The following is a 27,795-nucleotide window of genomic DNA, read 5'->3' as shown; positions in this document are numbered from 1 at the left end:
CTTTTTTTCTCATGGGAAAACCAACACCAAGGGATTAGTTTGAATGATAGATGGAATGCACCCCCATTGTTCTTATAAAATATTTTCTTATGTTTTCTACCCATGCATCTGAAATCTGTAAAATTAAATTAAATTAAATCACATATACTCATTACTTTTTGACTACAAAATTAATTATATCTGAATGAAATACTGATCATAGCTTTTTAAAAAAGCAATTAGTAAATGTAAACACAAAAACATTTTTTAAAAATATGAAAACCGAAGACATTTTTTATTGAGAACTTTCTTAGTGCAAACATTTTCCTTTTCATAACCTTGTATTCTTTGCTTTTCTTTTTAATACTAAATTCAGCAGAGATGTAAACTAATGATCTCTTTTTATCACTTACATTTAAAAATATGTTGCTTTCAGATTAGTGTTCCATGAATTGTTCATATAGTTTACTTCCCCTAAAACACTTATATCTTAAAGAAAAATCCTTTCACATATTCAGTAAGTTATGATGTAATTACATTGCTGTTCCTGAGCCAACTAGTCCACACTAAAATGCGTTTTTATTCTTAAGACTCTTCTTTAAGAAATTAATAAAATTTGTGCTCCTAAAACAAATTAACTAATTAGAAAAACTTAATACAGTCTCCAGAAGTAATTGAGCCATTAACTGGTTTATACACTGATTAGATTGTGTTAAAACCTAAAATAAGACAATTCCTTAAGAAGTATAATACCCATTCTAGGAATAGTACAGCGTTTAAATTGCTGAACTGCATTATTCCTAATCCTTCCCCCACTGCTTAATTGGAAAGGTTAATGGATTCTGAATTGTTCTAATATATTAAGACAACCAACTTTTTCTTGCATTTCAAAATAAAATTCCTCACGAATTAATACCTGATGTCAGCTAACCATTTTCGAGCCCTATGGTTTTGTTTCTTTGGCTTTTTTTTAAAAAAAGATCTAATTCCTGAAAAAGCAGAGTCTTAAAAACACATGAAAAATAATTCTGTAATCAGTAACCTTCTTTAACTTCATGGAGTACATGCATTGGTACATATTTAACTGTGACCTCAGCAGCCCTTCATCTCATTTGTCATCCTATACATGTTTTAAAACATTGCCACGGTTTACATTTGTTCAGTAGAAGGCAGTGACTGTTTTACAAGATGTGGGGAAAGAAGGCCCAAAAATGTTCCTTTCTAAAAAAACAAATCTGCGATATACAGTTATGCCATTTTTTCTTATTCCTTAAAATATGACAATGTATTAATGAAAAATCTGTAAGTTCTGACGCAAACTAAGTAAATACATGTTTTAATTATCTCTGTAAGAATTCTCATATTATGCATCTATAGATATATAGATATGGAAGCCCTTTTATGACTTGTCATCTAGGTGATGCACTCTCAGGGATGTCAGAGAGAGAATCCTGAGATGGCTGAAAGGTTGTCTTTCATGATGAATATAGCGAATCAAACTGGAGATGCTATGATTATAATACACAGAGTTCTTTTTAAGTCCATTAAAGATTGGTCACTTGTATAAATAAGCTTTTAAAAATGAGTTATTCACATATTCATTTTGGTATATAAGTCTTAATATAAGAAAAGAGATGAATTAGGTTTTGACATCTCTAGGCACAGCAAAGTAAGTTGAAACAGAATTGCCTTAAATGTATTTAACTTGGTTTGCTCCAGAACTGCAAAAATCCCTCTTTAATTACTGTTAAACTCTAAGCCTTATTATTATGAGGGGTTTATACCTCTCCCTTGAGGTTAACTGATTTCCATCCCTTTACCCAGGACTCAGGACAGGTTATTCCCCTCATTGTGGAAAGCTGTATTCGGTTCATCAATCTCTATGGTAAGCCATAAACTACAGAATTCTTATTTTTTAAAAAATCACTAGAAGTGTTTCAGTAAATTTACCTCCTGGGAAAAGAGGGACCTAGACAATGTGATGGGGGTTTTATCCTCTTTCCCTTCTTTTCTCTTTAGGTCTTCAGCATCAGGGGATTTTCAGAGTGTCTGGTTCCCAGGTGGAAGTCAATGATATTAAAAATTCATTTGAGAGAGGTAATTGCACGTCTATCCCTATAAGCAAACCACGTTGAAAAGTCATCATGTTCTGTAAACTGAAGTGGCACCCTTATTCTGTATATCCTCAAAACCTTTCTTTGTATGTACTGCATTAGGGATGCAGCGGTAAGAATCCATTAAGAATCGCTGAGAAATGGTACCAAAACTATAAGCCCTTGTTATTAAAATTAGAAAAGCATATGAGCTCTGCATCCTGGTTGAGGACTGACATTGATAATCGGTGCCAGGTGTAGCAAATGTGGGGCCAAAAGAGTTCTAGAAGAGTGGCCAGGGCAGCCCTGGGCCTAGACAGCAGGTGAGGGAGGCAGCTCCTCCCAGCTGCCCAGCTCCTCCCTTTGTCGGGAGCTCTTCCCTTTTTCTTCTCACGGTCCACAGACTCCTTCCCTGTGACCCTAGGGGGTGCCTTATGCTTGTTCATAATTGGCTGTCAAATAAGTTCTACTAAACTGGGTCATATACCATATACATTATCTTTTTTCAATGTCAATACTTTTTTTCCCTTAATTTTTTATTTTTAACTATTATGGGTACGTAATAGTGTTATGTATTAATAGGGTATATATGATGTTTTAACCCAGGCATACAGTGTGTAATGATCAAATCAGGGTAACTGGGATATCCATCACCTGAAGCACATATCATTTCCTTATGTTAGAAACATTCCAATTAGCACATTATAATTAGCAAAGCTGCACACTTTCGTGTCAGGCAGACCTAGAATCATATCAGACTCTCAGCCACTAATCAATCATGTGATATGGGTCAAGTCGCTCAATTCCTATTTGGCCTCGATTTCCTCACCTGCAAAACTGTAAAAATGTATGGTTACAGCAGAGCAGCCACATGTGCCAAGTCTCATGCATTGGCCATCTTCAGGGTAAGCTGAAATATGGTAAAGTATCATGTTCTGTGCTAGCCACCACAGGCAAAATACATGATCATTTTTCCTTGGAAATTTTCCCAGTATTTGTTATTTGTTTGTGATCTGCTTGGGTGAGGCTTTCTCACAGTGGGCAAAAATAATAGTAATTATTATATTCTGATAAATTCATGTTCAGTGATTTCTTGCCCTAGGAACAGAGAAAAGAGAACAACAGATCCCTAAAAATAAATTGCCCTAAGAAGCAAAAAAATACGTTAAAATGCAATGCACACTTTTTGTGAACTTCAGAAGAGAAGCATAAAACTGTAAATAAAAAACAGAATTTGATTTAAGGTTGTATTTTATGTTGAACTTCTTAAGGATTTTATCTCTAGAGGAACAATAACCAGACTAGTTGCCTAATAATTTAATTTAATTCTCAGAGAGAAACACTCACCAGACTAGTTGCCTAATATTTTAAAGTTGTTTACCATAAAAAAAAATAATTTTATATTTGTGATATATTTTTAAAATTCCCACTTTTTATACAAACTCCTTGGTAACGTGAAAGGTACATTTTCAAGTTCCTCTATCTGATTTTAGAGTCTCCTTCTGCTCAAGACAGCTTTCAGACGTGCTGTGAACACCACCATGCCACTTTGGGAAATACCTACTTATTTAATTGTAGGTGTTCACAATTCAGTGGCACCTATGACATTTCTGATAAATTTTGCTGACCCATATAGCATAGTCAGACAGACCTATGGTGTGTCTTTTTCCCAGTAGGGTAAGAAACACAGGATGTAGTGTTTGAATTCATGTCAAACTAAGATTACAGATTTCAGCTTAAAAAAAGTGGGGGTTGGGTAAAATTATAAATTCCACAATATTTTATTTTAAGATTTGAGTAACTTGTAAGGGATTATTTAGTAGCATAAGATTTTAAAAGCTTTATTTTAGTTACTGTTTTTAGGTTAATCATGGGGTGGGATATCTAAACCAATTATTTTAATTTTAGTACCATATAATCTTTCATAAAGCATAATTAAAAGATACGTATATATAGCAACATGTATGTTCATAGAAATATATTTTTGTTCAGAGAAAAAAAAAGAAGCACTGTTAATGTAACGAGTTTTTTGTTTTTTTTTTTAGGTGAAAATCCTTTGGCTGATGACCAGAGTAACCATGATATTAACTCAGTTGCTGGCGTTCTGAAGCTCTATTTCCGTGGGCTGGAAAACCCCCTCTTTCCTAAGGAAAGATTTAACGATCTGATTTCTTGTATCAGTAAGTGGACATTTTTTTCATCTTTTTCCACAAGAATTATTTCACTAACTAACTTCCTGGAAAAGGCAGTGGCCCCCCTCCATACACCCCCACCCCCATTACCCCATTACCACCATATTTCTGGGACCATTTGTTTTCTTTCTGGATCCAGTGCGAGTCATCCTGCCAGCTGTGGCCTCACCCTCAGCTGAGTGGGCTTTCCTCCTGAACATCCCCTGGCTCCAGAAAGCCAGGAGCTTCCCACTCATGGCTGGAATTGAGCAGAAAGCCAGGTGCCAGCTGCCTAAGGGAAAGGAGGAAGTTGTAAGCTGGGAAATGTGACCTTTTCTTGGCTTTTGGTTCTTGGTTTTTCTCAACCAATTTTAGGAGTGGGGTAATTTATCCATCTTTCAATGTTATTTCAAGAAATGGATAAAATGAGATCAAAGATCCTTATTACAGTGCAGGAACACCAGGTGGTAATTATCTGTCAGTGGGCAACCCAAGCTAATAGGCAGAGTTGCTCTGGGATTGTATATGACATATTATGAAACCGATAATCATTGGCAGAGTAAAGCATTGCTGTTTTCTTCAGTGGGGGCTTTTTGACACTATACAAAGGAAGGTGAAAATAATGATACCATGAATTAATTATTAGCCACAATCAAGATCCATGCATCTAAAAATACAGTGTCCCTTTTAAGTCCGAGTTCCCAGCAAGAGTCTAGAGCTGACTTCAATCACTTAGGCTTCATAAGAATCAACTTTTTACTCTTAATAAAGAAATCTCCCTACAGTCCATCCACCCCCCCCATCTGAATCAACAAGTCCTATTGATCTGCCCTCAAAAAAAACATCTCACTACTCATCCCTCCTTCCCCATCCCCAATCACCTTGGTTTCTCACTGGGGATAGTTAGAGTCTCTTAAATGGACTCTACTTCTAGATTTTGCCTTCTTTTCCCAACCCCTACCCCCGGCCCTGCATTCTCCACACTGCAGCTAGAGTTAAAAAAAAAAACTGGGTTGCTTGCTTTCTCCCCTTTTTAAAACCTATTTCAATATAAAAGCAAACTCCCCAAGGTGGGCTGATTGCTTGGTCTCCATTAGTTTGAGACCAGCCTGGGCAACATGGCAAAACCCCATCTCTACTAAAAATAAAAAATTAGCCAGGCATGGTGGCATGCACCTGGATTCCCAGCTTCTTGGGAGGCTGAAGCAGGAGGATCACTTGAGTCTGGCAGGCAGAGATTGCAGTGAGCCAAGATCGTGCCACTGCACTCCAGCCTCAGTGACAGAGCAAGACTCTGTCTCAAAAAAAAAAAAAGAAAAAAAAAGCTAACTCCATGGCATGGCCAATTCATATAATTGAATTCTTCCTCTCTCTGATCTCTGCTACTGCTGCACAGCCCTCTCCTGCTACCCTACCATATTTACTGTATATTTCAGCAGTAGCAGACTGTACATATGCTGGGCCATTTCCCACCTCCATCCACTTGCCTATGCTGTTTCCTCAGCTGTCCATGATAACCATTCAACATCTGCGGTGAAGGCTTTGCCAGATTGGCATTCCTCCCACAACTCTGTCCTCCCCACCACTCCAACCAGGATTAATCACTTTCTCCTCTCCCATTATTCTATTGGGTACGTATGTCCAGAATTTTTCTGATCTCCCCGCATTATAATTTTTTTAACCCCTCTGTCTCCTACTACTAGAAAAGGAGTTTACGCAGTAGGTTAAGAATAGAGGCTCTGGATTCAAAGAGCCTAGTTCAGCCTAGCTCTGTCACACACTCATCAGCTGTGTGACCTTAGGCAGGTTTCTTAAGCTCTCTGCATCTCAGTTTCCTCACCTATAAAATAGGGGGAACATTAATCCTTACATCATAGGGTTGTGAGAATTTAGTGAGTTAATATGTGTAAAATGCCAAGAAGAGTGCCTGGCACAGAATATGCTCAATGGAGTGCCCACAGTTAGCTCCACAGGCTTGTGGAGTAGTTTTGCAGCCCTAACATTTGTCCACTCCCGAAGGTTAGGAATTAGTTAATTCCTGGAGCATGTTAAGTTAAATAGAATTTATAGATGAAATGAATTGAAAAGTCAAGATTCCACCACGAGTTCTTTGTCTGGCATCAGTTCCTAGAGTCTTGGCTCCAGTTGGGTATGAATTTCCCGGTCATAATCCTCCCCAGTCTGATGTCCCATTGGAATTTAGAAGTACAGCTGCACGTCCATTCCACGGCCCTTGCATAGCCTGAGTCATCACAATGAACCTCTGACCCAGCTGGAAAGAAATGAAAAGGAGGTGTTTCACTTCTGGAATTCTCCTTTGGCCATGTCCAAAGATTTCCCTCACATCCTAGCCAAAAAGCTTAAGTCTGGAAAAATAACAAGTGCTGTACAATGCTTAGTGGTTTTCTAGGTCCATACATCATGTCAGCTGTAACATGTACATGTACCAATTGGATAAAGAGTGTTGGGCCACATTGTCAGTTACCATTATAGAATCATTTCACACTTTTATTGGATGAAAAATATCATTTCATAGTGGTTTTTAATAACTGAGGCCATAGAGTCAGAAAGATCTAGGTTCAAATCCTAGCTTTACCACTTTCCAACTTTGTATAAACTTGGGCAAAGATTAATACTTAATCTAATTAAATAGCTGTTTCTTCACCTACTTCATAGAGTCTATGTGAAGAATAAATGAGACAGTCCATGTAAAGGGTTTCACATCATGCCTGGCACATAGTAACCCTCAGTAAGTGCTGCAAGATGTCATCATTACTACTATTACAATTACTCTGACTATAAACTGTGGTCACATATGCCAATACCTGGGTTGGCCACTTATCAATCTGTCTGTTCTGCTAAGTATGTGTTTCTTTGGCATAATTAACTCACGTGAATTTAGAAATATTTGTGTTATCCTCAAGTTACATTGTTTCCAGCATGATTTTTCCCAGCACATTAAATACCTTGTAGCAATCAATGTCAAGCTTTCTCACAATTAGAGTCATATTTAGCAAATATGTAAACTACAAGGAAAAAATCTATGGAGATATCTCATGTAAGTGGTACCTACAGTGCTCAAGTGCAAGTGAAGAAGCTACAATGACATTCCCTCCTGTATTAAAACAATGGATTAATCAAAATCAATGGATTCATAATCCTTGGATTTTAATAGGATTGTTAATGTTTTCATTAGTGCTGTAGTTACAAAGTTTCATAAATGTTGAGTAGTCTGCCCCAATCCTATTTTTCCCCATAAGTCTTGTTACTTTTAGTGCAAAGTTTTACAGAATGGCAGGTGTTTCAAAAACATACATATTGACACTAACAACCTCTTTATAGAACAACCCCTTTTCCTCCAACATGTAACCTCTTAAGAAAGGGAGGATTCTTGGATGTTATTATCTCTAAGCAAGCATTTTTTTCTTACCAATGTGACCATAATGCATTTTTCCTGGATTTTCCTGCATTTTTCCTGGATTTTCAATAAATCCTTTGAGTAGCATAATACATCTTTTATCATTGTATCCCCTTATCAATATTGCAGACTTTTGACGGTTTGAACCAAGTTGATTAATTGTCTACAATGTATAAAACTTTCTAGGGATTCAGAGACTTGATTCTTGCATTTAAGAGGCTTAAAATGTAGTAGGAAAGGTAAGATATTTACAAATAAATACAGGCTAAGTTAATATATGATAGAAACAAAGATTTTGAAATTTTAGAAGAAAGAGAGATCTGAGTGATAGATTGTTTTTACCCTTGTCATCTTGTAGCATTGCTGTAATTGGGTTTGGTTTTCCCCATTAAAGTAATTTCACATGACAGTTATTTTGTATAGAAAAACTTCCCTTTTCATCTTTTCTAAGAGTTTGCATAAGGCTCTGGAGCACCCACTACTTTTCGCTTCCATATTTTTGGATTGTTTGGGGAAAGGGGTGTGTGTGTGTGTGTGTGTGTGTGTGTGTGTGTGTGTGTGTGTGATTAGTTATCCAGCCATGTTTATGCTTTATGACCCTGAGTGACCACGTTCTTTGGAAGCTTACAAATATATGTAGTCAAAGGAAATTTATCTTAGCATTCTTTTTTTAAAAATATGCACTATTTGTTCCCCAATTTATTTTACATTTCTTTTTAAAGATTACTTATCTGGATGAAGACATAGTAAAACCAAATGCAACATAAATTTGAAGTGGCAAACTTGGTAGTTTCTCAGTTTCTCACCCAAGAGTTATTTTGTTTTGTTTTGTTTTGTTTTAACCATCCACTTTGTGAGTGGTTTTGTCAATGCTCCAGGTCATACCCACAAAGTCTGGGCAGCTTGTAGAATATCCCTGCATCATGGCTCCGAGATTTCCTAGGGCATAAGTTCAAGTGACTTGCCCTAGAAAAGCCACTCAAGTAATTCATGTTTTTTTTTCTGACTGCCTTAAAGCTGTGAGCCCAGATGAAACATTTTCATTTCATTTTGCATTAGGTGTTATTATTTAGGTGACTACTTGGATACGAGGAAACGGTTTCTTAAGGGAGAATTTTTCTTCCTATCACAAAACCAACATGTAGTCATTGTAGAGTACGTGAAAAATGCACAAAAGCACATAGAACAAAATATTGTCAACCAAAATTCCATAATTCCACTACCCAAAGAGAATCACTGGCATGTACACATTTTGTTTACAACAAACAACAACAAATACCATGTTTCATGTTAATATACAACATAACCACAATACCATTATCATACCCTTAAAACCAACAATAATTCCTTAAATCATCAAATGAGTAGTCAATGCTTTATTTATTAGGTTGGTGCAAAAGTTATTGCGGCTTTTGCCATTACTTTTAGTGGCAAAAAACACGATTAGTTTTGCACCAACCTAATGTTATGCAATTAACATGTTATCACTGTAGAAAAATTATAAACTAAGAACAAATCGTAATTTCTCTACACAGAGATAGTGATAACGTTTTTAGTATCTTTCCAGAGTTTTTCTACAGTACCTATGTACTTTGTAAAGCAGCTTTATTGAGATATAATTCTCATACTCTACAGTTAATCCATTAAAGAGTACAGGCCAGTGGTTTTTAGTATAGTCACAGAATTATGCAACCATCACCACAATCAATTATAGTACATTTTTATTACCCCCAAAAGAAACCCCAGTTAGCAAACATTGGCAATTACTCCCCGTTTACTCATAACCACCACCACCCCCGGCCCTAGGCAATCACTAATCTACTTTCCGTCTCTATAGATTTGCCTGTTCTGGCCGTTTCATATGAATAGAATTATACAGTATGTTGTCCTTTGTGATTGGCTTTCACTTAGCATAATGTTTTCAAGGATCATCCATGTTACAGTAGGTATCAGTACTTCATTCTTTTTGATTGCCAAAAAATCCATTTTGTGGGTACACCACTCCTATGTACTTTACATAAAAATTATATCGTACCAAGTGACCACTAATGGATAAGAGGTTTGTTTTTGAAGTGATGAAAATGCTCTAAAATGATTGAGGTGATCTTGCACAACTCTGAGTGTACTAAAAATCATTGGTAAACTGTGTAAATGGGTAAATTATATGGTATATTAGTTATATCTCAATAAAGCTGTTGTTAAAAAAATTGTTTTTGAGACAGGCTCTTACTCTATTGTCCAGGCTGGATTGCAGTGGCGTGATCACAGCTCACTGCAACCTCCTAGGCTAAAGTGATCCTCCCCCCTCAGCCTCCCAAGTAGCTGGGACCACAGGCGTGCACCACCACACCCAGCTAATTTTTGTATTTTTTTGGTAGAGACAGGGTTTCACCACCTTGCCCAGGCTGGTATTGAACTCCTGGACTCAAGCAATACACCCTCCTCGCCCTCCCAAAGTGCTGGAATTAAGGTGTGAGCCACTGTGCCCGGCCAAGCTGTTGTAAAAAATTATGCCACGCCATACTGGCTCTTCATAAACCACTTTTTTAAAACTCAATAATATTATTTTCAAAATATAGCTTTTAGTGACCCTATAATGATTTCTATTTTATGTAACAAATCCCCTAGTTTAGACATTTAGATTGTTTCCAGTGATTTTGCAATTATACCAAAATACTATGATGAGCTTCTTAGTACCTAAATTTATTTGCCTTTTCTGATTATTTCATGAAAAAAGCTTTTGAACTCTTTTTCTGGTGCTCTAATATATGTTTTTGCTATAAAAATTTCTTTCAGCTTTATTGACATACATGGTGGTTTTCTCTCTGAATTCTAAATTTCCGTTTGATGCCTTATAATAATGTTCTTAATGTTTCCTTTATCCTTAAAAATATTTAATAGGCTGAGTATCTGAACTGAGTAGGTAAAGCTCTCTAGGCTAAGACTCAGTTTCTTTACTAACCTCAATATGATAATTCAGCAGAATAGTAAACATCTATGTATGTATTTCTATAGTGCTGTTATTTAGGAGAGAAATCAATGGTTTAATTCACAGAAGTCAGTCTATTAAACAATTATATACAAAGGTTTGATTAACACCTTGACATTGTTAGTGTGAACCTAAAAATGTCCTGAAACTGATACATTCATCTTGAATGCCAGCTGTTAGGCTATGGAACTCACAAGTATGTGTGTACCCACTGTTAAATAAACAGTTTCTAAATGTGGCTGCCAAGGAATTTCCTTCCCTGTCTTCATACCTAAGGAGAAATTTGCATCTTGTGATTTATTATTCATTTTCTGGCAAACAAATACTTCTACAAATAGTCCACAGAAGAACCAGTATTTTCAGAGTGATGACCATTTGAACTTTTTGCCATTTGCTGAAGTAACTTGTGTTTTATGGTAAATTTTTCACATGCATTTACATGGAGCTATCTAACCCGCCTGCTGGGAAGTTGGGACGCTAACATGAGAATCTTGCATTGCTGGTAAAAAAAAAACCATATATTAGCCCAGGGAGCTTTGAGCATGTGATCAAGGTTGGATGAATGCCACTTTTACCTAATTACATGAGACCTTGAATTGTGGAAAACAAAGCCCAGCTTACAAGAAATCCAAGTGAAATACTGATTTTCCCCACTGACAACTTTTCTGAGGGGAAGAAAAGACCCATCTTTCCCTCCAGCATGAAATTGTGAAATTTGCCACACTCAGAGCCAGCTAGGAACACACATTCATCAGGGTGTCAGCAGCAACCATAAATTTTGCCCGCTAACTGGACTCAGGACAGTAAATGAGTCATTTGTACCAGAGCGAAGCTCCTGTAGGATGCACATTGCGCGCCTGTTGAGCAGCCAGCCAGGTAGAATTGGGAGACCTGCTCGCAGCCATCACGGTTAGAGGCCTTCGAGACGAACAGATTTGCTACTACTTCAGGAATGCCAGCAGTTCTGTTTTGCTTTCATTTGTGTTGACTGTAGTTATAGAGAATGTACATCTGCCTCATATAACTTTATCTAGTTTTTTTGGTGTCACTTATGTCCTTGTTGCTTTTCCCCTGAAGTCTTTCATTTGCATCCCACAGGCCCCCTCATTCTTTTATTGTGGTAAAAAATATATATATATAAAATATAAAATTTACCATGTTAACGATTTTTAAGTGTACGGTTCGGTGGCATTAAGTACATTCACAATTATCACCACTATCCATTTCTAGAACTTCTTCATCTTCTCAAACAGAAACTCGGTACTCATCAAACAATAACTCCCCATCCTCCTGCACCCCCGCCCCAGGCCCTGGCTTTATCTCTTCTGCTTTCTGTCTCTATGCATTTGCCTATTCCAGGTACCTAACATAAGTGGAATCATGTAATACTTGTTCTTTTGGTGACTGGCTTCAGTTAGCATAGTGTCCTCAAGACTCATGCATGTCGTAGCATGTGTCAGAAATGTTTTTCTTTTTAAGGCTGAATAATACTGCATTGTGTGTGCATACCACATTTTGTTTATCCACTCATCTGTCAATGAACATTTAGGTTGTCTCTACCTTTTGGTTATTATGAATAATGCTACTCTGAAACTGGTGTACAAATATTTGTTCCCTCAATTCTTATTAAATAAAATTTTAAAACTGCCTTTAAGAGGTAGAGGGACTAAGTTTAGAACCAAGAGATAGAAACAAGAAGATCTTGAATTAAGATTAAACTTCTTGAGGCCAGGGATGGTGGCTCATACCTGTAATCCCAGCACTTCGGGAGGCTGAGGCGGGCAGATCACTTGAGGCCAGGAGTTTGAGACCAACCTGGACAACGTGGCAAAATCCCCTCTCTACTAAAAATACAAAAATTAGTCAGGCATGGTGGTGGGTGCTCCTAATCCCAGCTACCTGGGAGCCTGAGGTATCAGAATCACTTGAACCTGGGAGGCAGAGGTTGCAGTGAGCTGACATCACCCCACTGCACTCCAGCCTGGATGACAGAGTAAGACTCTGTCTCAAAAACAACAACAACAACAAAACCTCTTGGAATTAACGCCTATGACCTGTAGTTATAGAGAATGTAGCCTCCAGAGTGACTTGCCGTCTATGGGATTTGACAAATATTAAAGATGAATAATATAGTAAGAGTGGTTCTTTTTACATCCTTTCCTTTCCTTTTGTTTTTAACTCTAGGACTTCAAAACTAGCGTTAAGCTACAAAAATCCTGTCCCTGATAGTTGGCCTTAACTTTATGATTATTAATTGTTTTAGAGACAATGTATTCCTCTGTTGCCCAGACTAGAATGTGGTGGTGTGATCATAGCTCACTGGAGCTTCGAACTCCTGGGCTCAAGCAATTCTCTTACCTTAGCCTCGACCTTAACTTTAAAATGAGGATTTGCTGGGAGAATGAGGAAACTTCACTTTTGAAACACCCAAGATTCTCAATAAGCAGCGGGAGAAGTTTTATTGTTGTCTTAAGAATAAATCATAATATGTATAATTTCGCTTTTGAAGAGTTTTTTCTTTTTCATTTTTAGAGATAGACTTTCTAGATATAGGTATGCTAAATCATCTTTGTCTTCTTTAAAGCAGCAACAACATTACACTTTTTATAAAATCAGCTATTTTAGGTAATAAGCATTCAACCAGTTAATTTCTGATATGAGATAATAATGCAGCTGTGTTGAAATAGTATTTAAAGATACAGAATTCCCATTAAATTCTCAATGACTTGCAAATTACTTCATGTTTAGGCATTTCATCTTCCCTCTCTGTACAATGTGGTTTTGCACATATCACATAAAGTTGTCATGGAGATAAACAGCTTACTCTGGGACATGTCTTGATCCTACCAGGACCGAACTGGGTGGCAATGTTGATAACTTAATTATTGAGTTATTGTGGCCTGAGAGAATTTATACACCTGTTGAATAACTTCTTTTTTAAGCATCTTATTCCCTCTTTTCAGGGAAAAATAAATCAAGACCATTGCCTGGGAAGTATGTTAACAAAGTGCTTGTATGCAATAGACGTAACCCTAATCTGCCTTGTTCATAGCGTTATATTTTCTCCATTTTGAAATATTTTACAAATAAAAAAGGCAAAATGTAATATATTCAATTCAGTATTACTAAGATCACACTTATAAATTATAGATTTATATTGAAAGAATAAAAATGAAAGAATGAGAATGTTAATTGCATGATAATGTTTTACTTACATTCTGGTTCAAGAGTTTCTGAAATTGCATTTGCTAAAAGATGACAGAGCTACAGTTCCAACTTTGGCATACTTAAAGGTGGGAATGGAAGTGGTTTTTTCTCAGGAATCCTGATAAATTATTGCTTGTTTTGTCAGCTCATTCTTGGTTAATCAAGAATATTCCTAATAGATTTTTCGTACCTTTTCAGCTATGCAAAAGGGAAAATAGAATGCCCAGTTTGATAATAAGTGGAAAACAGCTGGGGTCAGCACTCAAGATTCCAGGGAAATAAGCTTAGCAAGAGTAATTAAGACAGTGGTTCTCAACCCTGGCTGCATAAAAGAATCTCAGGCATCAGCCTTTTTAATCTCCCCAAGTGAATCCAAGTCAAGGTTGAGAACCACTGATACAAGAGGAATCGGAAAGGGAAACTGAGTTAGGAGAGTATTTTGATAGTCTAAGTTAGAAATAATCAAGACTTCAGTTAGAAAATTAGCAGTGAGATATCTAGAAGTAGAAACTACAGGACTTCTTTCCCATTCAAGGGAGAAAAATGAAGCAAGGATATCATCTTAGAAGTGATGTTTGTAACCTTGCAACTGGATGAGGTTGCCATTGAGGAGGACCAGGTAGATATCTTTGAGAGTTATCCACATTTATAGGTGGAAGAAGGTTTAAAAAACAACAATAATAATGAGAATGAGTTGACTATGGTGTCAGAGGCTGACACCATATGGACTGAGAATTTTCAAGTATTTTTATGAATATCTCAAGCACTTAAGAACAATATGGTGATATAAAAGTATAGGAAGCTTCAGAACTGTTTTCAAACATAATACTTTTTTGGAAATATTTTCGCAAATGTATGCTTATTGGGTATCTTCAAAGTTGTACTTTGTAAAGGTACAACTTTACAAAGTGGTAGTCTTGGGATCCAAGAAAGGCAACCAGACTTATGAAACAGAAAACAGACTTGTGAAACAGGCTTATGAAACAGGACACATAGGTTGCAGTCCCAGGTCTGCCTCTTCTAGCCTGCTGACCTTGGGTATGCCACTTGCCCAGTTCTCATTTTCCTAATCTGATAAATGGGGATGACAGTGTGTGCCCTGCCTACTGCAAAGTTTATTATTCCTTTTAACTTAGATAGCAAATGTGAAAATGTGTTTTTAAATATATAGAGAATTATACAAATAATGTGTTGTAGTAGTAACCTTTTTGCTGATGTTCACAAGCACTTTAGTATTCAGACACTTTAGACAGTTTGTATTCCTGGTAAAGAGGTAGCATAACACTAGTCTCAGGTAATCCTGTCTTGGGGGAGCTCACCATCCCACAGGGAAGATGAGATAAGGAAATAAATAGCTATAAACATCAGGACATGCATCATATGAAGGCAGGAATTGTATTGCTAATGTATTCTTAGTGCTTGAAACCTGGTAGGCTCTCCTAATATTGATGGTATAATGTAATACAAGGTGAAAAGTCATATAAGTAAAATGCAATGGTAATTTTGAGAAAGGAGAGATTCTAAACCTGGCACATTGCCTGGATCATAATCATAGACAAATATATGATGAATTAATGCATAACAGTTCGGGGAGAGGTGCCATGCCCCAGAAAGCTACTTTGGTTAGCATGCAGCAAGAAGTTGAAATCTGATATGATTTCAGATGCAAAATTTAGAATTAGCAGCAAAGGAAAAAATGGTTTTTAAATCTAGAAGACTCTAAATTACTCAAAGCCAAGTCCATGAAAATCAGAGAAAACGGTAAGGGTCAGAGGAGATGCCCTCTGGAATGGTGGTATACCCAAGCCGATCATTTATTCACTGTTTTGGTTACAATTGGATCTCATACAAGAGCAGGGTGTTGCTTATATTCAGATGTGTACCGGTAATACATGTACTGCAGTGTTCTGTTTTAAATGTGGCAAGTGAAAGGACTCTGACCATGTCATCTTCTGTCTGTAGGAATAGATAATCTCTATGAGAGGGCGCTTCACATCCGCAAACTCCTCCTGACTTTACCCAGGTCGGTCCTTATAGTGATGAGGTACCTCTTTGCCTTCCTCAATCAGTAAGTACCTGAATGCTCTGACAAAAGGCCCATCTGAATTCTGTCTTTGTTCTTGGATCCTGTAAAATGTACGCTGGGTTCCATTTATCAGCAGAGTCAAAGAGAAAAATGATTGAATATACACTGAAAAATGTACTGAAGGTACATTTTTCCTCAGCAGATCAACATCATTGATAGATGAAAGCCCTACCCCAGTTGTAAAAACTGTGGCCACAAATGCAAAGATATTTAAATATTACTAAAAAAAAAAAAACACAACTTTTCAGTGAGAAGTGTTATTCAGTGTTTTTCAGACTTTCATCCAAAACTGTCATGAATGTTTTTGTCAGAATGATGTAAACTGGCTGTCCATTGCGGAAAATTTCTGTGACTTTTTAATATTGTAGTTGAGGATGGAAGAAAATCATAGATGGGAGCTGTACACAGATCCAAAAAAGAATTTCTGCAAATTCACTGTAATGAGACCTTATCAACAAGAAAATACCTCAAAATGTTCTCCTAAACAGAGTAACAAATCTTTTAAATTACTACATTATTTTCAAAGAACTTTATTCTTTTAATTTCAGCAACTTGATTTTCAGCTATGCTACTTCCTGCTGTATGGGTTCCATTATAAGAACAGCTTCCCCAAGTCCTATCTAAGAGTACTCTTGCTATTCAACATTTCAGCTAAGCAGCTGGAAACAAAGAAATGCAGGGGGAATCAACTTATTGAGTAAACTTGGGGAAATGCCTTCTCATGCTAGCATGGATTCTCCTTTCCTAAAATTCGGATATTTTCTTTTCTCTATTTCATGGGACATTTGGAGTTCTCAGAAGCCACGGTGATTTATTACAATCCCGCTGACTAGTCCTGAAATCATACCCACTCAGCTTGACCCCAAGAGCCAAGTATCATACAATAGGGAAATGTTGGCAGAGAACCATACAGAATGAGACTCTACTGCTGACCTGTGGTGCCTAAAACATTCACAAACGACAGTAGCAACCCCTTTGTACATTAATCACCACTGGAAAAAAGCAGTATCTAGAGAGTTAAGTTTAAACTATGGTTAGGCTAGACACTATACATTTTTACCTTTAAGGAAACACACTCACTCAGGCAGTTTTAAAAGTCCAGAGGCTTGCCTGTTGCCCCACCATCACCACCACCACCATACACCAGGATGGAGTACCTTGCATTCCTGCTGGCCCCCTCCATACCATTCCTACCAAATCTTCCTGACACACCTGAACAAAATCCACTGTGAACTAATAATCCATAATGGACTAGGAAAGCAGTCTGTTAATTAAGAAAGTTCTCAAAACCTGAACCTAACTCATCATGCATCTCAAAGAATGGCAAATGCACCATGGGCGTTGCTGTTATTGCTTCCAGTGGTTCTACCCAGAGGCCCCCTGGCTGGTTGCACCTGCCTTCATGCAGACACAAGGGCCCAGCCTCTAGGGCAGGATGCTTGGGATGGGGATTATGAAAAGAGAAATTAGCTATTATTTTTTACTGCAAAATCAAAACTTGGAAGTAACATTTTTACATCAAGTTTTTGTTTGCAAGCCAGCACTAAAGACCCAGAAAGATTAACTGTGACTGTCTCCACTGAGCTGAAGTATGTCTTTTGGAAATTAGGCCATTCTTATTCAGAATCTCCATTTTCAAGATGATCTGTAATATGATCATTTACTGTTATTGTGATTTTTAAAAAAATATTGTGTGTTTGAGAAATGGCAGAAGGGAAAGACATATGTTAGCTATGGAAATTATGCTTTTGTATTTTCTACTTCCTAGACTATCTTATTTCCAAAAAAAGGGTAAAGTATCATGTCATGTGGTATCTCAGTTTCTTTGTATCTGTCATCACCTCACAAAGGTAGTTGAGTCTCCTTTTTCTCCTTCCATTTGTCATATGTTCACCTGGATTTTACATTTCCTTTCAAGATTGACATTCTATACACTGAAAGATAACATATCTAAACTCTCCCTAGAACAAGGAGCATAGCAATAAAGAGCTGGCTTATTTTGAGTCACTGTGAAAATATTTCACAAATACCCATTGAGTAGAATGTAGAAATTAGTACTAGACAACTGGAAATCTCCCCCACAGTTTGCAAGCCTTGCATAGAATAAGAGAATTGAGGATTCTTTTCCCCTTTTCTTGTATTTATAATGGCTTTTGTGACACTGGTTGTCACCTAGTGTTGAATGTCTTACCCAAAAGCAGATTATAAAGCCTGGAGATATTGGCTCCTTTCAGTAGTTACAAAGAAAAGGTTCTTTGTTTTTTTCTAGGCTTTCTCCAAGATTTATAGGAGAAAACTAAAAATCTGAGATATATTTGAGTGGGGAGAAGACAATTTTAAAGACATCCATAAAGCTTTATGGAAATCCTCACTGTGTATCCTAAATTTACTTGAGGAACATTTAGAGCTTGACCGTCACATTTGCAAATAAAACTCATTTATGTGATCCTGGTCTCCATTGTAGTGAATATTATATTAAACCCCCTCCTGACTTTGAAAAATGCTACTTAGTTAAGCAAATAGGACTTAGAATCCCCTCTCAATTTCTACTTAGTTAAGGTCATAAGTCATTTCACTTTCTTTGGAGTTTGCTGAGCCAACTTAAAGTTGAAGTATCTTATTAAAGTATTGAAGTATCTCGTTATTAAACATTTATATCCTTTTTTTCTCTTTGTTCTTTTATAACTCCTTTCTTGTTGCCTTTTGTAGTCTATCACAGTACAGCGATGAGAATATGATGGACCCTTACAACCTGGCCATTTGCTTTGGCCCAACATTGATGCCTGTCCCAGAAATACAGGATCAAGTGTCTTGCCAGGCACATGTGAATGAAATTATCAAAACCATCATCATCCACCATGAGACTATTTTCCCAGATGCTAAAGAGCTGGATGGCCCTGTTTATGAGAAATGTATGGCTGGAGATGACTATTGGTAAGTATAAGAATTTTAGTCCTCCTCTCCCACCGAAAATTATGGAATTATAGCTATCAATTTGATTAGAAGAAAGAGTTTCCCATAAGCCACCAATGCTTCCAACTTAAAAGGAAGAAGCAGTAAAACTTGAGATAAATTTTTAGAATACTAAGACCCATGGAAACTCATATTCATCCCTCTCTTTTCTCCAAGGACTCTTATCTTTCAAATAAATCTACCCTATCGTGGTTTTTGTAGACAAAAAGGGTTTTGATGTTATGTAGAGCTATGTTAACTTTTATCATTACATTAAATCAAGAAAAGATAACAGATTGACATTTTATTTTTCAGTCTAAATCAAAGGTTTTGGTTTCATATAAAGTGTTTTTAAATTCTCATTTTAAAGGAGCCCTGTCAACCAAATGTATTTTCATTCTTAACTTTTCATTTTCACGCTTCCTAATGAATATAATTCTAGCTATAATTATAGTTAGACCTTTAGGTCATTTTGAGCAAATTTATTATATTAATATATTTTGGGGATAAAATTTTTAGCATGGCAATATTGCCTCCCATTGCTGCAAATGACAGGATCTCATTCTTTTTATGGCTGAATAATATTCCATTGTGTAGATATACCATAATGTCTTTAATCCATTCATTCAGTGATAGACACTTAGGTTGTTTTCACATCTTGGCTATTGTGACTAATGCTACAATAAATATGGGAGTGCAGATATCTCTTCAATATACTGATTTCCTTTCTTTTGGATGTATACCTAGCAGTGAACGTCATTATGTTAAGTGAAATAAGCCAGGCAGGAAAGACAAATATCACATGTTCTTACTCATATATGGAGCTAAAAAAGTGGATCTCACAGAGGTAGAGAGTAGAGTGATGGTTACCAAAGGCTAGGAAGGGAAGGGGAATAGGAAGGATGAAAAGAAGTTGGTTAAGGGCTATAAAAATACAGTTAGGTAGAAGGAATAAGCCAGGTGCAGTGGCTTGCACCTGTAGTCCCGGATACTTGAGAAGCTGAGGCTGGAAGATCATTTGAGCCCAGGAGTTTAAGGCTGCAGTGAGCTCTGATCACACCACTGCATTCCAGCCTGAGCAACAAAACAAGACCCTGTCTCTAAAAAAGAAAAAAAAAAAAGGCTGGGCACAGTGGCTCATGCCTATAATCCCAGCACTTTGGGAGGCTGAGGTAGGCAGATCACTTGAGGTCAGGAGTTCGAGACCAGCCTGGCCAACATGGTGAAACCCCGTCTCTACTAAAAATACAAAAATTAGCCAGGCATGGTGGTACGTGCCTGTAGTCCCAGCTACTCCGGAGGCTGAGTCAGGGGAATTGCTCGAACGTGGGAGGCAGAGGTTGCAGTGAGCCAAGATCGCGCCACTGCACTCCAGCCTGGGTGACAGAGCAAGATTCTGTCTCAAAAAAATAAAAAAATTTAGAAGGAATAAGCTTTAGTATTCAGTAGTACAGTAGGAAAATTATAGCTAACAATAATGTATTGTATATTTCAAAACAGAAGAATTGTAAGGTTCCCAGTATGAAGAAAAAATAAATGTTTGAGGTGATGGATATCCCAGTTACCCAGATTTGATCATTACACATTGTATATGGGTATCAAAATATCACATGTACCCCTAAAATATGTACGACTATTATATATCAATTAAAAAATAGCAAAGAAAGAAACTTCAATTTCTTGAACCCCTATTATATCTCAGCTGCTTAGTGCACATGATCTCTTTTATTTAGCATGACCACTCTACCAAGTAAGTTAGGAAAGGCCAAGGAGCTTTCCAATGATTAGTAGTAAATCAAGGTTAGGTGTGTGTGATTCCAAAGCATACTTGAGTCTTCTTACTCAGCATCCTCCCTGCCCACCTCAGAAACTGCCCTGTGCAGCTAGGATTCAAGAGCAGCTGGAAATAGGTTTGTTTAAATCCCTTATTCTGGACCCTGCTCACAACACTTTCTTTCTCATTTTCTTACCAAAGATTAAGTAGAAGTGGAATGAGTAGCTGAAACATAGTTAAATAACTGAAAGTACTTTTTTTTTTTACTTGAATCATAGTATGGTCATATGCCTTAAGAAAACTTAGTTGACTATTTCCAGAAGTACTGTTTTCTAAATTAAGAATGAAACATACCTAGATTCCAGTTCTGTAGTATATTCACCAACTTTACACATGAAGTTCAATTCAAAATATTTACTTGAGTACTTAGTATGGGAAAGATACTGACTGAGCTTGGCTCTGGGAAAGTAAATGAATGCAACTCAACCCTGCTGAGATACATGATTTTATTTTCATCATTGTATTTGTTTTAAGGCCAGTACCAAAGATATGGTTAGCTTTTTTTTTTTTTTTTTTTTTTTTTGGAGACAGAGTTTCACTCTGTTGCCAGGCTAGAGCACCATGGCGCAATCTTGACTCACTGTATTCCCACTGCAACCTCTGCCTCCCGGGTTCAAGCGATTCTCCTGCCTCAGCCTCCCAAGTAGATGGGATTACAGGCGTCCACCACCATACCCAGCTAATTTTTGTATTTTTAGCAGAGACAGGGTTTCACCATGTTGGCCAGGCTGGTCTCGAGTTCCTGACCTCAGGTGATCCACCCACCTTGGCCTTCCAAAGTGCTGGGATTACAGGCGTGAGCCACCGTGCCTGGCCTGGTTAGCATTTTTAAATATTAGGGCTATGTCAGTAAGCTCTGCTGTCTTGTTCATTTTATAAGAGAGCAAGTTTGTAGATGTCTGGTCAATATTATTTATATTCTAGGACATTTTGTGATCGCTACTTTTTCCAAACAGAGTAAAGCTCCCATGACAGTCTTGCAGCCAGTAACGTGTGCTCGACGGTGTCTATCTTTTTCTATGGGTATTGCTCATTTTAAACAGGAAGTCAACAGTGTAGTAGTTATACTTGTCCCCCAACATCAGAAATGTAAATGGGCTTTTACAGTAATAGTAGGTTTATATTTGTGACCCATGTATTCCATTTATCAGCACACAGTTGAGGATTGGTGGTGACAGTGTTAAGGGATAAGAGGAGAAAATCATGATTCTCATACAGATATGCAATGAACATGTGTCAAGAAAAGGTGGTAAAGATGCCACAAGCAGTTCAAAGGAGACATCAAAGAACGACCAATTTATATGTAATAAAGGAATAGCAAAATGAATTTGTAAAAAACTGGTCTATCCATAGGGCAATAATCATATTCTACCAGAATTCAACTAATTTGTATTTCTGTGGATAAGAATTACTTATAATGCTATCCATTTTTTACAAGTTAACTTCTGTCTTTATAGAGTTGTTAAATAACCTAGTCAAAGATGAATGTATGTATCTAATATATATTCCTGTAGGACAGCATAATCAATGGAGGTGCCAGGATTCCATTGACAACTATCCAATTACTCTTTTGTCCTTATAGAGTCTTATAGTTTTCATTACAGTAGCAATTGCTCATTATTAAAATTCTCTCAGGCTGGGCATGGTGGCTCACACCTGTAATCCTGGCACTTTGGGAGATCAAGGCAGGAGGATCAATTAAGCCCAGGGGTTTGAGACCAGCCCAGACAAAATAATGAGACCCTCATCTTTACAAAAAAATTAAAAATTAGTCAGGTGTGGTGGTGCACACCTGTTGTCCCAGCTACTTGGGAGGCTGAGGTAGGAGGATCACTTGAGCCTGGGAGGCAGAGGTTTCAGTGAGCCAAGATCACACCACTGCACTCCAGCCTAGGCAGCAGTGCAAGAACCTGTCTCAAAAAATTTTTGTCTATTTTAATTTCATATGAATTTCCATTTGTATTCTACAGCGACAGCCCATACAGTGAGCACGGTACATTGGAGGAAGTGGACCAAGATGCTGGTACAGAGCCCCACACAAGTGAAGATGGTATGCTCTCCCCTTATGCTATTATAAAGCCAGTCTTTATATCCCTATTGTAAACAATTGCTTGTATTAAAATTTTAGAGGCAAAGCACAGTGGCTCCCACCTATAATCCCAGCACTTTGAGAAGCCAAGGTTGGAGGATCACTTGAGCCCAGGAGTTCAACACCAGCCTGTGCAACATAGTGAGATCCCATCTCTACAAAAAAATACAAAAAATTAGCCAGGCGTGGTGATGTGCACCTGTAGTCCCAGTTACTCAGAAGGGTGAGTTGGGAGGATTGCATGAGCCCAGGAGTCTGAGGCTACAGTGAACTAGGATAGCGCCACTGCCCTCCAGCCTGGGCAACAGAACAGACCCCATCTCAAAAAAAAAAAAGTAGATTAAAAAAATTCATAAAATATGTGTAAGGTATAAAAAATAACATTACAATGAAAACCAATGGAACCACCACCAAGCTTAAGAAAAAAGACTTATTGTTTCCTTTGCCCTTCCCTGATCTGACTGCTTTACTTACCCCCTCAGGAGTAACCACTATGTTTGTGTTTTTAAATAGTTTCTTGTTTCCTTTTCTATTTTCTTAAATCTTCTATAAGTGGGATCATACTGTATATATTTTTTGTGAGTTTTTTCTACTCAGTATTATGTTCCTGATGTTCATCTGTGCAGTTGCTTGCAGTTTGAACTGTTTATTTTACCACTGTATAATATTCCATTGTATGTGTCTGTTCCGTTCTTGATGAATATGTGAGGTATTTTCTACTCGTTGCTATTAAGAACAGTGCTACTATGCACTGTTAGGACATTTTGAACATGGCTCCTACTGAAAATGTACAGGAGTTTCTCTAGGATGTATGCCTAGGAGTAACCGTGTCTTCAGCTTTACTCTATACTGTCAAACCATTTTTATGAAGACAGTTGCTACTTATAGTTCCCCAGAGAAGGGGGCGTGCCATGCTATGGGAGGCTACCTGGGGAAGCATCAGGAGGCAGAGGGAGAGTGAAGACCTTGGTGTGCTTTCCACAGGAAGGCATCAGTGAGGCAGGGTAAGCAGCTTTAGGGTTGCCTAGTTGGAATAATTTCAGCAGGCTCTGGGGCATTAGGGGATGTCCCAAGTTGTCTGGTACCTACCTGGCCCTGGGGTGCCGAGAATAGGGCAGCAGTGGCCTGGAGTGGGAGAGCCTGATAATCAGGGTGGTGGGGTATTGGCTCCAACGGGCAGGTTGGTGTTTGGAAAGTTTGCTTGTGGGTGAGTTGTTTACTATCTCCAGAAATTGGCTAACCCTAGAGGGACTGTCCCTCCAAGGTCAGCAAGGCCCAAGAGGTCAGAAGATAAAAGACATGGTTGATAATGTGTTTATTTATCTTTTGTAAAATTCCTATCAAGTCTTTTGCTCATTTTTCTATTGAGTTTTCTGGGCTCTTTTTGTTTGGTTTCGCTTGGTTTTGTATTTAGTTGTTTTTTTATTTGATTTGTAAGGGTTCTTTGTGGGTCCACATCAGGTCCTTTACTGGGTATATGCTTTGCAGATATCTTCCCCTGCTCTGTAGCTTTGCTTTTCAAATGCTTATTATGTCTTTTGCTAAACAGAACATCTAAAAGTAGTTATATTTATCAATCTTTTCCTTCATGGTAATTTTATTTCGCATCTCCTTTAAGAAATCCTTCTGTGTCTTGAGGTAATAAATAATTCTCCTATATTCTCTTATTTTATTTTATTTTGGTAAGAACACTTAAGTGTACAGTACCTTAGTGTTGACCATAGGTACAGTGTTATACAGCAGATCTCTAGAGCTTGTTCACCTTGCTTGACTGAAACTTTATTCTCGCTTATTAGTAACTTCCCATTTCCCGCTTCCCCCAGCCTCTGGCAACTACCGTTCCACCCTTTGATTCTATGAATTGGATTCTTTTAGATACCTCATATAAGTGAACTTACATAGGATTTGTCTTTCTGTGTCTGGCTTATTTCACTTAGCAAAATGTCCTCCAGGTTCATCTATGCTGTCACATATGTCGGGATTTCCTTCTTTTTACAGTCTGAATAGAATGCCATTGTATTTACCTATATTTTCTTTATCCATTCATCTGTCAGTGGACATTTAGGCCATTTCTACATCTTGGCTATTGTGAATAGTGCTGAAATGAACATAGGAGTGCTCTTCAAGATCCTGATTTCAGTTATTTTGGATAAATACCCAGAAGTAGGATTGTTGGATCACATGGTAGTTCTATTTTTAAGTTTTTGAGGAATCTCTGTACTGTTTTCTGAAGCAGATGTGCCATTTTGTGTTCCCACCAGCAGTGTACAAAGGTTTTAATTTCTCCACATCCTTGGCAACGCTTATCTTTTTGTTTTTGTTTTTTGTTTTTGAGACAGGGTCTCACTCTGTCACCCAGGCTGGAGTGCAGTGGCATGATCTTGGCTCACTGCAGCCTGGACTTCCCCGGCTCCAGTGATCCTCCCACCTCAGCCTCCCAAGTAGCTGGGACTAGAGGCACATTCTACCACACCCAGCTAATTTTTTGTAGAGATGAGGTTTTGCCGTGTTCCCCAGGCTGGTCTTGAACTCCTGAGCTCAAGCCATTTACCTGCCTTGGCCTCCCAAAGTGCTGAGATTATAGGCATGAGCCATTGTGTCCAGCCAACACTTGTTACCTTTTGTTTTGTTTGTTTCCTAACACAGTGGGATAACCTCATATGTGGTTTTGATTTGCATTCTCCTGATGATTAGTGATGTTCAGCATTTTAAAATATACCTGTTGGCTGTTTATATGTCTTCTTTGGTGCCTTATTTATTTATTTATTTATTTATTTATTTAGAGACGGAGTCTGTCTGTCCTCCATGTTGGAGTGCAGTGGCATGATCTCAGCTCACTACAACCTCCACATCCTGGATTCAAGTGATTCTCCTGCCTCAGCCTCCCGAGTAGCTGGGACTACAGGCATGGCTAATTTTTGTATTTTTAGTAGAGACAGCATTTCACATGTTGGTCAGGCTGGTCTCAAACTCCTGACCTCAAGTGATCCGCCCACCTCAGCCTCCAAAAGTGATGAGATAACAGGCATGAGCCACTGCATCCGGCCCCATATATTCTTTTAAATCCTTTAAGGTTTTGCTTTTCACACAGAAGTCTTTATTCCACCAGCAATTTATTTGGGGGTATGGGATGAGGTAGGGATCCATTCCCTTTTTCTTTATATGGATATGTAATTGTCGCAATTATCTCAGCATTAATTGTCCTTTCTCCACTGCTCTACATCTTTGCCATAAATGAAGTGTCTTCTTTGTGTGAATTTCCTCCTGGGCTCTATTCTTTTCTACTGGTCTACATGTCTATCCCTATATCACTGTCCTAGTTTTGATACCTTTTAATAAATCTTAATCGTTCATAAAGCAACACCTCTGCTTTGTAATAATTCTTGGCTCTTTGCAATTCCACTTAAATTTTAGACTCAGTTTTTCAAGTTCTTCAGACAAACAAAACCCTCTAAAGCCAAACTGGAGTTTTGATTGCCTTTGTATTAATTCTACCTATATTAATATGGGGAGAATTAATATCGTTATAATATTCAATATTCCAGTCCATGAACATATTTCCAGTTATTTAATGTCTCCCAAATAAACTTTTTATTCTTTCTCTGTAGAGATTTTTTTCATTTTCTAACTTAAGTTTAAGGCTTAGCATTCATTTTCAACACTTTTTACTTTTTAATATAAACATTTAAAGCTGTCCATTTTCTCTAGTACTTCTTTAGCTATATGCACAAATTCTTTATTTCTTCAGCTGTAACTAATCTGCTTTAAGCAGATCCATTGAATTTTTATTTTTAAATATTATTTGTTTCTTTTTTTTTTTTTTTTTTTTTTGGCAGAGTTTTGCTTTTTTTGCCCAGGCTGGAGTGCAATGGTACAATCTCAGCTCACAGCAAACTCCGCCTCCCAGGTTCAAGTGATTCTCCTGCCTCAGCCTCCCAAGTACCTGGGATTACAGGTGCATGCCACTATGCCCAGTTAATTTTTGTATTTTTAGAAGAGACAGGGTTTCACCATGTTGGCCAGGCTGGTCTCAAACTCCTGACCTCAGGTAATCCACCCGCCTCAGCCTCCCAAAGTGCTGGGATTACAGGTGTGAGCCACTGTGCCCAGCCTTTAAATATTATTTCTTTCTACAAGTTGTATTTGATGTGCTTTTATATCTGCTGCTTGATCATTTTTTATAGTCTCTGGCTGTTTATTCATTAGCGCTTCCCATCAGAATATGTGTCTGATAATTTCCATATGTCTTCCCAAATTTGTTTTGTTGGCTCTCACTCATTGAGTCTTATTTTCCACTGTGTTTGTAAATTTTGTACAGATTTCTTGGAACTTTAGGCTCAGTGGAAGGTAGATTCTTCCAGAGAGGGTTTTCATGTACTTCTGCCTGGGTTACAACCAGCCTAGGACAACATTGAATTTTTGGCTTGAAGTTTTTCAAACCACCCAGGTAGTGCAAATTTAAACTGCAAACCTACCTGAGAACTGGAATGTGGATGGGATTCTCAGATGATTTGTGTCAAGGTTTAACATAGGTTATTTCCTTAATGGGGGTGGAGGGCAGGGGAGATGGTTACAATCTATGGCGAGATATTGAGAGCTACAAGGGGATAAGATTTCTAGAACTAGATGTTCTAGAACTAGAAGTGTTGTAGAAAGTTCTAGAACACTAGAGTGAAGTTGACTCTGAAACTGAGGGTGTAATTCTCTGAGGGTGGGGAAGAGGAGAAGAGGCTTAGGTTCCCTAACACTGGGCAAGCCCTGGACTTAATCTCCTATGAAAAAAAATTAAAAAGCTTAAGGTGACCAGGCTGGAAAAATGCCCTCAAGGCAAAATCTGACTCATGTTCTAATGTTCTGCTTACCTCTCTGGGTTCCCACTTTCATTGCATTTTGGTCTTTAGTATTCTTTACTGTCTTGATAGCTTATTAATGCAATTGCAAAGGTTGGTTGTTTGCTTTTAAATCCAGCATTTTTTG

At 37.7% G+C, this 27,795-nt stretch overlaps 1 protein-coding gene across 3 annotated transcripts in view; it reads left to right on the top strand.

Moving 5' to 3' along the window:
- Positions 1–27,795, top strand: part of SRGAP1 (SLIT-ROBO Rho GTPase activating protein 1) — a 322,245-nt gene that overhangs the window by 253,213 nt on the left and 41,237 nt on the right. For all 3 annotated transcript variants that reach the window (XM_063593373.1, XM_008978446.5, XM_003824809.5), the window contains exons 13-18: positions 1,804–1,864; positions 1,999–2,076; positions 4,118–4,252; positions 15,820–15,925; positions 18,653–18,877; positions 22,700–22,779. In XM_063593373.1, coding sequence (XP_063449443.1) covers positions 1,804–1,864; positions 1,999–2,076; positions 4,118–4,252; positions 15,820–15,925; positions 18,653–18,877; positions 22,700–22,779 — 685 coding nt within the window. The remainder of the gene's footprint in view (positions 1–1,803; positions 1,865–1,998; positions 2,077–4,117; positions 4,253–15,819; positions 15,926–18,652; positions 18,878–22,699; positions 22,780–27,795) is intronic.

This window comes from Pan paniscus, chromosome 10 (genome assembly GCF_029289425.2).
Source record: "Pan paniscus chromosome 10, NHGRI_mPanPan1-v2.0_pri, whole genome shotgun sequence".
Taxonomy (NCBI): Eukaryota; Metazoa; Chordata; class Mammalia; order Primates; family Hominidae; genus Pan; species Pan paniscus.
The sequence above is the reverse complement of the archived record's forward strand: the minus strand, read 5'-3'. Positions and strand labels throughout refer to the sequence as shown.